Raw genomic sequence first — 12,394 nt, 5'->3', positions numbered from 1 at the left:
ACCCCCTGGTGGGCGTGCCGGGTGGATCCTGGTTGGGCGCATGCGGGAGTCTATCTGACTGTCTCTCCCCATTTCCAGCTTCAGAAAAATAAATTAAAAAAAAAATGAGCACACAAATATGCTAGTGGGATAAAAATTGCATAATGCAACTTTTTGGAAGAGCAATTATGCAGTATATAACAGTACCCATAAAAATGCTCTTTGTGTCAATAATTCCTTTTCTAGAAATATTCTCTAAGGAAGGCAATTTATACCAAAATTTGCAGTCACTAGCATTTGATAATAATGGGTAGGATTTGGGGGTATTGGGGAAAGAAACTTAAATGTCCAACAACATAAAATGGTTGAATAACATAGTATTTTCATACAATTCATACTCTGTAGCTATTATGAAATATTTGATGATATGGAAAACTGCTCACAATATACAGTGTGTCCGTAAAGTCATGGTGCACTTTTGACCGGTCACAGGAAAGCAACAAAAGACCATAGAAATGTGAAATCTGCACCAAATAAAATGAAAACTCTCCCAGTTTCATACCTATTCAGTGCAGTTCGATGTGGGCTCAAGCACAGATTTTTAGAGCTCCTTAGGTAGCTATCCCGTATAGCCTCTACAGATGGCCTACCAGAACGGGGTTTCTCCACCAAACTGCCAGTTTCCTTCAACTGCTTATCCCACCAAGTAATGTTATTCCTATGTGGTGGCGCTTCGTTATAAATGCGCCGATATTCACGTTGCTCTTTGGTCACGGATTCAAATTTAGCGAGCCACAGAACACACTGAACTTTCCTCTGTACCGTCCACATCTCGACTGGCATGGCCGTGGGCTCCTCCACTGTATACACGGTGTTACGTCATCATCTGCGCATGCACACATGCTGCCACATCATCCTATAGAAACTGGGAGGGTTTTCCTTTTATTTGGTGCAGATTTCACATTTCTATGGTCTTTTGTTGCTTTCCTGTGACCGGTCACAAGTGCACCATGACTTTACGAACACAATGTACTATTTAGTAACAAAAATAAGTAAAAGTACGTATATATGAATGTCAGGCTGGTGACCATGGCCATGCCATGTAGGTTTACATTGGATTTAGGCAGACTGTAAAGGAACTGTGGAACCGGAAATTGGTAGGCCATTCCATTTATTAGAGTCTCACAGTGGCGGGCAAGCAAGCAGCAGGGAAAACCACTTCTTTCCCTCCCCCCCCCCCGTCAGTTGGCAAGCAAACAGGCGAGGGGGGGGCAGAGGGAACCCCTTCTCTCACAAACAATAGCAAAAAAGGACCCCTCCCAATGGCAACAGGTAATCCAAAATCTACAGTCTGCCGCCCTGAGGGCAAGCACTTGGCAGCCTTATGTAGACTATGCACATGTGGTGCTGTCCTGTGCTCATGCACCAATCAGGCAAAGTACAGGCAAGCAAGCCTAACACACTTGTTTGCCCAACATTGAAATACTCAGTTTGTACACTAAGAAAACATTCCTATCTCTCTCCCTTTCTCTCCTCCCCAGAAAAAAAGACTGAGAGAATATACATCAACATATCAAATGTGTTTATCTCTGAGTAGTTGGATTTCATTTTTGTTTTATTTTTGAATGCTTTAGTGTTTTCCAAATTGTATATAATAAGTTACTTTGCAAACCTCGTATGAAAAGCAGTGGAGGGAATATTGGGTGTCTGTTGTTTATGAGTAGTGACTTACTGAAAGAAAGCTTCAAAAAACTGAAAGCTGCTCCTTGGATCCATAAACTGACCTCCTAAATTGAAGTCTTGCCTCATAAACTGAAGCACTTTAGTTGGTTCCGGCTAAGAGGTGGCCAAATGTAGGTCCCAGGTACCAGGCGGAGTTGTTAGATAGCTTCTGGGTATTCGTGAGAACTCTGGTTGATTCGGCAAATAAATAAAAGTTTAAAGAGGGAGAGGTGGCTTTTAGTATGAAGGAGGAAAGGAAGCTTCTTGCAGAAACAAAATCAGAGTGAAATTTAATTAAGAAGATTAACAATCTTCAAAGGAGATTGTTAAGCAGGGGCTTGGATCATTTAAATTTTATTTGTTTCCAAAATATTTGTGATGGCCAGCGGGAGACCAGTATACATTTCTAGTGGAAAGTTCATGGAAGACGATGTTGTTTAAGGCTGGTGGCATGGCCGTGCAGATTCGCATTGGATTCGGGCAGACAGTAAAAGGAACTGTGGACCCGGAAAACAGTCGGCCATTAAGTTTTTAGAGTTTCGCAACAGCGTACAAGGAACCAGGTGGCAGGGACGGGGCCCTTCTCCAGCAAACAGTAGCAACAAATGACCCCCCCAATGACCATAGGCAGTCCCCAATCTACAGTCTGCCGCCCTGAGGGCAAGCACCCGCAGCCTTACATAGACTGTACACACATGGCACTGCCCCGTGCTCACGCACCAATCAGGCAAAGTACAAGCGAGCAAGCCTAACACATTTGTTTGCCCAACATGTTGTGATTGTAGAAAACTACTCAAGAGTAATTGACTTTTTCAGATAATGTATATTTTAAAATAATTTTAAATACCAAGAACAGAATTACAATTTTTTGTAACTTTTTTAAAAATTAGGATCCAGTTTATGGAAAAGGAAAACTTGGAGAAATCCAGGGCCTTATTCTGGGAATGTTGGACACCTTTAACTATGAACAGGTAAGCTACTTTCTATTACTCAGCCTCTCCTAAGGTAGAAAGAAGCTATTTCTTCTTCTTTGCCCCTATACTTTTTCTTTTAAAATTACATCTATTTAGTGGAAGCTCAGTAGATTAAAATGTGTGGTTTTTAAAAAAATTTTAAACTTCTCTTGACCTGAATTCATTAATATATGTTTTATACACATGCACTCTAGAATGTGGAAATGCATCAAATTCGGATTCATTTTATTGTTGGCAGAGGAACAGGTACATTTCAAAATCAAAACTGAAAAACTTTCTGGAAAAATAAGTGAATGTAAAAATAAAACCTATGAAAAGAAAGGGTAACATGAGCATAGGAAATTATAGAATAAAATTAAAAGAGTGTTCTTTTAAATAGCCTGAAGCAGATAATTGCCACTAACCCAAACTGATCATTAGTTCTCCCTTAACTCAAAACTGCCTGTAGGTTTAATTCTCAGTAGGAGCCATGGAGGGGAACAGATTGTTTTCTTAATGTACTCCACAGTAACTCAAGAAGCCACCTAGGAAAAGTGCCATTTAGGCATGGTAGATACAATATCTGCTTTTTAAATAATCAGAAGAGAAAGAAGCATCGGGCAGCAGAGCTTTTCTCGGGTGCTGAAAGAACTGCAGTTGTGCGAACGCCCAGCGAAGCAGCTGCTGCCCTACAGGCACAGGACTGCGTGTCCGCGGGAAGCTGAGTGCCAGGCAGAGCGGTTCTGGGAACTTGGGAACTTTGGAAGAGGAGGAAAAGATGGGGTGGATTAGAAAGAATTACATGTAGTTCTAATGGTTAGACCATTAGAATCACGTTCTGCATTACAGATAAAAAGCTAGGCTATATATATAGCAAGGTCAATATATTTTTCCCCTTTGGGATTGACAGAACCCAACTGTACATCTAAGTGATGAGGTATATGTGAATGTTGAGGATTAAATATAGTGTGAACACGGTACTTTATAACACGTAGGGCCTTAAAAATGACTTGATGTGATAGTTGTGAAAAGTCTTTCTGTGACTTAATGACAGATGTCAGAGTCTTGTACAAAGTCAGATGACCTTTAAGTGCTGATCGGGAAACAGATCTCTCTGCCCCAGAGAGATGAAAATCAGTCATGGCCATTAACTTGTCCCATGAAAGGCTGTTTGAAATATTGCCATGGATGCAGTTTCTATTTTAAAAATCAGGGATATTTTTGTTGTTACAATACTTTGAGCCATTCACAGAGAATTTATTTTACACATGTAATAAATAAATAGATTTGGGTTTATCTAGTCATTTGAAAGCCATCAATACTGAATTAAGCCACAGAATGTGCAAATTTCTCAGGTGAAACTAGTAACAGTCTCTTAATAATTATTTTGAGAATCTTGGTGTCTGCACTTAATGTCATTAGCTCTGCACATTAAAGTTAACCACTTAATTTATTTAGAGTTTTTTGAGGTTTATTTCATGCCTTTGTAGTGTATTTTAATTTCAGTTATTTGTGGTTTAAAACTAAACAACTGATATTTCCCATTCAACGCCTTTGTCTCTTTCATACTGTAAACCATTATTTTGTTTTTGTTTTGGTCTTTCCTAGACCCTTCTGGAAACCACTACTAGCCTTCTAAACCAAGATCTCCATTGGTCGCTGTGTAACCTGAGAGCCTCGGTCACCAGAGGACTGAATCCCAAACAGGACTACTGCTCTATCTGTTTGCAGCAGTATAAGAGACGTCAAGAAATGGCTGATGAAATTATTGTCTTTAGGTAAAAGAGAGAAGGAAATGTTGTACATATGGGGTGTGTGTGTGTGTGTGTGTGTGTGTGTGTGTGTACGTGTACACATGTGGTTTTACCAGACAGGAATACATGTGGATACACAGCCCCAGTCAATTATTCTAGCAGTGAACAAAGCAAGACAGCAGGGGTCCCCAAACTACAGCTGGCCTGGCTGAGGCATGCAGCCCCCTGAGGCCATTTATCCAGCCCTGCCACACTTCTGGAAGGGGCACCTCTTTCATTGGTGGTCAGTAAGAGGAGCATAGTTCCCATTGAAATACTGGTCAGTTTGTTGATTTAAATTTACTTGTTCTTTATTTTAAACATTGTATTTGTTCCCGTTTTTTTACTTTAAAATAAGATATGTGCAGTGTGCATAGGGATTTGTTCATAGTTTTTTTTATAGTCCGGCCCTCCAACGGTCTGAGGGACAGTGAACTGGCCCCCTGTGTAAAAAGTTTGGGGATCCTTGCAAGACAGTGTTCCTGAACTTATAGACCATACATTCTGCATGGGAGTCAGGAGAAATGGGTGTTTGGGTGGTCAGGAAATACATAAGTACAGAAATAAACACAGAGCACTAAGAGCTATGAGGAAAAATAAAGCACAGGTAAAGGGATGGAGGGATGAAGTGTTCAGAATGAGAATGCTATTTTTTTTTTGAGAGTGCTATTTTAAGGTACCATAATGAGGAAGAACATCTCTAAGCAAGTGACATTTGAGTAGAATGAGAGGTAGGTGTGAGGCTCAGAATATATTTTAAGGGTAGAGCTAACTTGCTGGTGTATTAGATGTGGAGTGTGAGTTGCTTGAGCAACTGAATGAACAGGGTACCATTGTCTAAGATGAGGAAGAACAGGTATGAGGAACTGGAGAAATCAAGAATTTTGTCTTGGAGATGTTAGGTTTGAGATGGCTGGAGACATCCAAGTAGAGATGTCAGGTAGACAGTTTTTCTAGTCAGCAACCTAGAGAACATGTCCTGGAAATACAGATTTAGAAACTGACAGCATACAGATGATATTTAAGGCAACAGTACAATGAGAGAAGAAATCTAGTATAAAATGAAAGGTTTGATCTCAGGAGCAAAGACAGTTCACCTAGATTACTGTATATGGATAGAGGAAATATAAGATAAACTCTATAACCAAATTTCTTGAGTTCTATTTTCTACTTACCAGCTGTGAGACCTTGACAAGTAACTTAATCTCTTTACATCTTAGTTTTCTCATCTGTCAATTGGAATCATAATGCTACTACCTCCTAGGGTTTTGTAAAAATTAAATGAGATAATTCACATAAGAGATTTGTTATCATGGTGACATATAGTAAGCACTGTAAAAGTGTTAGCTACTATTATTAGAGATACCGGAAGATTGGTAGAGTTGGTGATAGGAAAGGGAAGTAGTTCTCATCACAAAAAAAAGAACTCACTCAATGAACAAGTATTTATTGAGCACCTTTTGCATGCCAGGTCCTGTTCAAAAAGACAGTGTGCAGGAAACAAAGGATCTGCTCTCATGGAGTTTACATTCCAGTGACGGGCAGACAGGCAAGTAAAATGCTAGAGAGTGACTGCTATGGAAAAAAATAAAGCATGTTAAGTGAGATACAGTGTTTTGGGCAGGAAAGATATTTTATAAAGCATGGTCACGGAAAGCCTCACTGTTAAAGTGACTTATGAACAGGCAATTTAAAAATTATTAACAAAAATATAATTAACAATTAAAACATGATGTAGAAGGAAGAGAATGTTTGGAACTACTAAGTCATAAAGAATCATTAGGGAAAGTCTCTCTATTTAAGTGACATTTGATCAGAGACCTAAAAGAAGTGGCCATGCAATATCAGGGGAGAATACCTCAGGCAGAGAATCAACAAGTGGAGAAAGCTGGCAGCAGGAATGGTCTGGGCATATCTAAGGAGCAGTGAATGAGTTGGCGAGTGCCGCCTGAGCAGAGGGAAGGAAAGGAAAAATGATAAGAAATGACCAGACGAGGAGCAGAGGCCAAATTGTGTAGGAACTACATCATATAAAGATTAAACTTGGTGCCGGACAAGGCATCAAAAAAAAAAAAAAAAAGATTAAACTTTGCTCTGGGATGAGAAGCCATTGGGTGGTTTTGAGGATAAGATTGGCATTATCTGGCCTGTCGTAAGGATCACGTTGTGTGTTGAGAATGGACTATAGAAAGGCAAGGGCAGAAGTAGGCTGTTGCAGTTGTCCATGTGAGAGGTGGCCCAAGGTAGTTAATGATGAAGTACAATGTAGTAGGATTCTGGGTATATTCTGAAGGTAGAGCTTAAAGGATTTGTTTCTAGCTTGGAGATGAGGTATGAGAGAAACAGAATAGTCAAGGATGACTCCCAAGTTTTTGGCCTGAGAAACTAGAAGAATGCATTTGCCATTTATTGAGATGTGGAAGGTTAGATGAAATCGTGCAGTGGGGGTCGAGTGGGCTGAAAGTCAAGAATTTTGAACGTGTTAAATTTAAGTCCATTAACATCCAGATCTTGAGGAGACAGATGGGTGGGATTTAGGACAGAAGTCTGGGCTGAAGGTATAAATCGAGCTGGCAGCAGCATGTAGTGGTATTTTAAAGCTGTGGGACTGGGAGGAATCGCTAAAGGAGAAGGGTAGTTGTGGAAAAGAAGAATATTGAGGGGAAAGACCGCAAGAGAAAGTTTATATAGAAAAAGAGAAAGGCTGTCGAGACTACAGAAAAAGATTGGCTTCTGAGGAGGAATGAGGGACATCAGTATAAGTGACTGGAAGGTGTACTCAACTCTGGGGTCAGGAGGCTCATTTGTTAACTTAATGTAATCAGTAAGGAATTTCTTCATAGAAATAGTGTAAGAATTTACTGTGACACTGATATTTTTGTTAATGCTTAATCAAATCACAGCTTTTGCCTTGAATTTGTTGATGCAAATCGTTTCGGTTATTATCAAGCTACTTACATAATTGTGATTTTTTCCCCCCAGTTGACTTTTTTCAAACTGTTTAACAGTATTTGATAGTTTGAGAAATGAACAGAAGTCTAACTCACCCCCCAGGTGGTTTTAGTCAGAGAACTGTGATTCTGTACTTACTAATAGCCTAAGTATACAAATATGTGAGCCTGGATTTTAAAAAGAGACGACAGCAACAAGTTTGTTCCCTTTTTTGTTTCTTAACCTATACAACCATCAGTGCATTCCAGCACCAGAAATCTTCATCACTTACAAACACACTCCAACATAGCTGATGTTTATGATGTTTATGATAATCAAAAGTACAAATTGGTTGCCTTTGTTTTGCAGCTGTGGTCATTTGTATCACTCATTCTGTCTGCAAAACAAAGAGTGCACCATCGAAATTGAGGGGCAGACAAGATGGATATGCTACAAATGCAGCTCAAGTAACAAAGTAGGAAAATTAAGTGAAAATTCTTCTGAACTCAAAAAGGAAAGGATAACTCCATCACAGGTAAGACTTGTTTCCATGGCAAAATGGAAATGTTCTTATAAATGTCTTGTAGGCCCAGCCTCATATTTTTCAGGTGCTATAGGCTTCAACAAATTTACCTAATGGGTATCTAGTGCATGACATCTATTCAGTCCTGTTTAGGGTAGAAGAGCTTCTCTTCCCTGCCCAGCACTAAAAAACAGGGATCCGAGAGCAACAGTAGTTATTTTCTACTTTTAAAAAGCTTAAGATCTATTTGAACAGAGAGAGGTGCATGCATCAGCCAGCTTAAGATCGTTTAACAAAGTAGGGGGTCAATGAGTACAAGTGCTACAGTAGTAATGAGCACCTATGGCTGAAGCATGCGATTACACTTTGTGCCCTGACCGGGAATTGAACTTGGGACATCCACACGCTGGGCTGACATTCTACCACTGACCCAACTAGCCACGGTCTTTATTCATTTTATGTCCTTTCATTTTTCTTCTTAAACAGGCATTGGAGCAAAAATTGAACTCTACTGCTTAACAGCTTTGGGGTAGACAGGACCTGAGGGGCAGTGTGGAGGAGGAGCAGTTATTGGGGCTGCTGTTCTCAGTTTCCTTCCCTTTCAGCATGAGAAATAGTGTCACTTTGCTGTTTCCTGCTCTTTCCTGTATGGCTCCCTATCCTGTAGGCAGCCTAAACATCACTTAGTGGCAAGTTGGATCTGTTGGGTTTTTCTTTATCTTTGTTTCATCAGCTTTCAGTGTTGTATCAGAGACAGACCCGAGAAAAACACCCTTAACTAGTTTCTTGCAGGGAACAGCTCGGAATTTCTATACTCCAAGGTAGGCGTTCATTTATGTATTCACGTGTTATGTATAGGACAGTGTGCCAGGCCCTGTGTTCTGTGCTGGGGGTACACAGTAGACAAGACAGTTGCCTTGTGAAGTTTATAATCAGTGAAATTATAAACAGGGTTTGAATAAATGTTCTCAAGGGTTGTTTTTTTTATTTTTTATTTTTTTCTGAAGCTGGAAACGGGGAGGCAGGCAGACAGACTCCCACATGCGCCCGACCGGGATCCACCCGGCATGCCCACCAGGGGGCGACGCTCTGCCCATCCGGGGCATCGCTCTGTCGCGACCAGAGCCACTCTAGCGCCTGGGGCAGAGGCCAAGGAGCCATCCCCAGCGCCCGGGCCATCTTTTGCTCCAATGGAGCCTCGGCTGCGGGAGGGGAAGAGAGAGACAGAGAGGAAGGAGAGGGGGAGGGGTGAAGAAGCAGATGGGCGCTTCTCCTATGTGCCCTGGCCGGGAATCGAACCGGGACTTCCACACGCCAGGCCAACGCTCTACCACTGAGCCAACCGGCCAGGGCTTAATTTTTCATTCTTTTATTTTTTAATTTATTGATTTTAGAGAGAGTGAGGGGAAGTGGGGGGTGACATGTTGTTCCACTTACTTATGCATTCATTGGTTTATTCTTGTATGTGCCCTGACCTGGGAACGAACCCACAACCATAGCATATCAGCACGACACTCTAACTAAGCTACCCAGTCAGGGCCTTCAACTTCTTATACCAATTCTGTCAATTCTCTGAACTGGGTATCCAACAATTCAATTCAATTCAATTCTGACACTAACTACTAGAAGTTAGCATTAGACTCCCCAGGGTTAAGAGTTCACTGTGGCAGTTTAGCCATTATTCTGCTCTCACTTCATACACCAGATACAAATGGGGTATCCAGGTTACCCACGCTCCGGCCTGACTTGGCAGACTCATGGATCTGTTGTACCCACCCCCTACCCAGGTTCAGTAATTCAACAGAATAAGTATAAGAACTTAGAAAAATATATTTACCTGTTTATTATAAAGGATACAATTCAGAAATAATCAAATGGAAGAAATGTATAGGGCGAGGTATGGGGAGCAAAGGGCACTGCTATACCCTCTCCTGGCATACCACCTTCTTACCAGCCCAGAAGCTCTTTGAACTTCATTTAGGAGTTTTTATGGAGGTTTCATTATGTGGTCATAATTGATCAAATCATTGGCCATTGGTGATTAACTGAACCTCTAGCCCTCTCCCCTTCCCAGAGGTAGCAGTGGGGAGGGGAGGGCAGGGCAGGGTAGAACTTGTATGGTTTGCTCTTTCTGGTGACCAGCTGCCATTCTGAAGCTATGCAGGGGTCCCCAGCCACACATAATCTTATTAGCATATAAAAGGCACTCTTATTACTCAAGAGATTCCAAGAGTTTTAGGAACTATGTGACAGGAACCAGGGGCATAAATCAAAATTTTTTATATTATATCACAAGTACATACAAGTGAATATACTGTAAGAACAGATAACCAATAAATCTAATGTAGATATGAGGGGTCATGGAAAGCTTCCTCAAAAACACCCGTGTTAGCTGCTGTGAATAAACAGAGAAGTAAGCTAGACGAGTTTAAGTTTAACAGTAGGCAAAGAGGAGAAGTATTTCAGGCAGAGGGAACCTATATGGAACAAAAATGCAGCATCTCTACTGTAAAGCAGAAAAGAACCTAGAACTAGACATTGAGCGTGATTGGATCCAGAGGGCACAAGAGAGTGGTATGAGATAACGGCCAGTGATAAATGGGCCACATTCATTATGTTTATGTTTGTGCTAAAGGTATAGGGAAGATTTTGATGGGTTTTGAGGAAGGAATGATATGATATGATCAAAATAGGTTTTTGTTTTTCTTTTTTTGTTGTTTTTTTTTGTTTGTTTGGTTTTTTTTTTTTTTTTCCGAAGCTGGAAACAGGGAGGCAGTCAGACAGACTCCCGCATGCGCCCGACCGGGATCCACCCAGCATGCCCACCAGGGGGCGATGCTCTGCCCATCTTGGGGCGTCGCTCTGCCGCAATCAGAGCCATTCTAGTGCCTGAGGCAGAGGCCACAGAGCCATCCTCAGCGCCCGGGCAAACTTTGCTCCAATGGAGCGCCCGGGAAGAGAGAGAGAGGAAGGAGAGGGGGAGGGGTGGAGAAGCAGATGGGTGCTTCTCCTGTGTGCCCTGGCCAGGAATCAAACCCGGGACTCCTGCACGCCAGGCTGACGCTCTACCGCTGAGCCAACTGGCCAGGGCTGTTTTTCTTTTTAAAGCGGTATTTTTAAAAGAACATGGCAGCCTGACCTGTGGTGGTGCAGTGTGTAAAGTATCCACCTGGAATGCAGAGGTCACCAGTTCAAAACACCAGGCTTGCCTGGTCAAGGCACATGCAGAAAGCAACTACTATGAATTGATGTTTCCTGCTCCTCCCCCCTTTCTCTTTCTCTCTCTCTCCCTCCCTTCTCCTCTCTCTAAAAATAGTAAACAAACTCTAAATAAATAAACACTGCAGAACTGAAAGGGAAGTAAGAATGGATACAGGAAGACCAAGAATATTGAAGTGATGTAGAGAGAAGTGGTAACTTGTTCTAGAATGGTAGAAATTGGGTTGGAGAAAAGGATACATATTTGAGATGTCTGCAGATGAGCACAGACATTAAAAAAGAGAATTCATTGTTGGAGTTAGAGATGTCTGCAGGACATAAAGGTAAGGATGTTTAATATGGTTTCCAGATTGGAAATTTTGTTAACTATACGTCCAAAATGCTTTCTTGTTTGCATTTAGGGAAGGAAAGACAGGTCCTGTGATTTTCAGCATCTTTCCAAGCTGAAACCAAATGCAGATGGGAAACCTTTATTTATGCAGATACTTAAAGCATTACATCGTGGGGCCCTTCAGTTTTTTTCCTGTCAGTTATATCCTATGCATAAACAACTTGTGATTATATGCATATGGTGGCCTAGATATTACCGTATAGATTTTTCCCCCTAGATCAGGGGTCCCCAAACTTTTTACACAGGGGGCCAGTTCACTGTCCCTCAGACCATTGGAGGGCCGAACTATAAAAAAAACTATGAACAAATTCCTATGCACACTGCACATATCTTATTTTAAAGTAAAAAAACAAAACGGGAACAAATACAATATTTAAAATAAAGAAAAAGTACATTTAAATCAACAAACTGACCAATATTTCAATGGGAACTATGCTCCTCTCACTGACCACCAATGAAAGAGGTGCCCCTTCCAGAAGTGCGGAGGGGGGTCGGATAAATGGCCTCAGGGGGCCGCATGTGGCCTACGGGCCGTAGTTTGGGGACCCCTGCCCTAGATACTCCTGAGGGGCTAAAATAGACTCTTTTTCTTTTTTAAAAATTGCAATTACATATTATATATGTTGTGTACTTTAATACGTAATTTACCAAGAGTAATCACCTTCTGCTAATTTTGACAGCCACCTTTACAATCAAGCTGTGGAGCAGTGTGATTACTCTCCTTTAAAAGTCCCCTGTACTTCTCTGTAGTCAACCTCTCCCATACCCTCAACCCCTGGCAACCACTGATCTATTTGAAATTAATTTTTAATAGCACATGAGATAAGGATTGAGATTTATTCTTTTGCATGTGGATATACATTAAATTGCCCTTGTACCTTAA

The 12,394-nt window shown here is 41.2% G+C and overlaps 1 protein-coding gene across 1 annotated transcript in view; it reads left to right on the top strand.

Annotated features, from left to right (window-relative positions):
- The window catches only part of VPS8 (VPS8 subunit of CORVET complex), a 405,986-nt gene that overhangs the window by 313,042 nt on the left and 80,550 nt on the right, over window positions 1-12,394 (top strand). Inside the window, exons 42-44 of the mRNA XM_066240876.1 lie at window positions 2,592-2,672; window positions 4,263-4,432; window positions 7,748-7,913. Coding sequence (XP_066096973.1) covers window positions 2,592-2,672; window positions 4,263-4,432; window positions 7,748-7,913 — 417 coding nt within the window. The remainder of the gene's footprint in view (window positions 1-2,591; window positions 2,673-4,262; window positions 4,433-7,747; window positions 7,914-12,394) is intronic.

This window comes from Saccopteryx bilineata, chromosome 8, assembly GCF_036850765.1.
Source record: "Saccopteryx bilineata isolate mSacBil1 chromosome 8, mSacBil1_pri_phased_curated, whole genome shotgun sequence".
NCBI lineage: Eukaryota > Metazoa > Chordata > Mammalia > Chiroptera > Emballonuridae > Saccopteryx > Saccopteryx bilineata.
The sequence above is the reverse complement of the archived record's forward strand: the minus strand, read 5'-3'. Positions and strand labels throughout refer to the sequence as shown.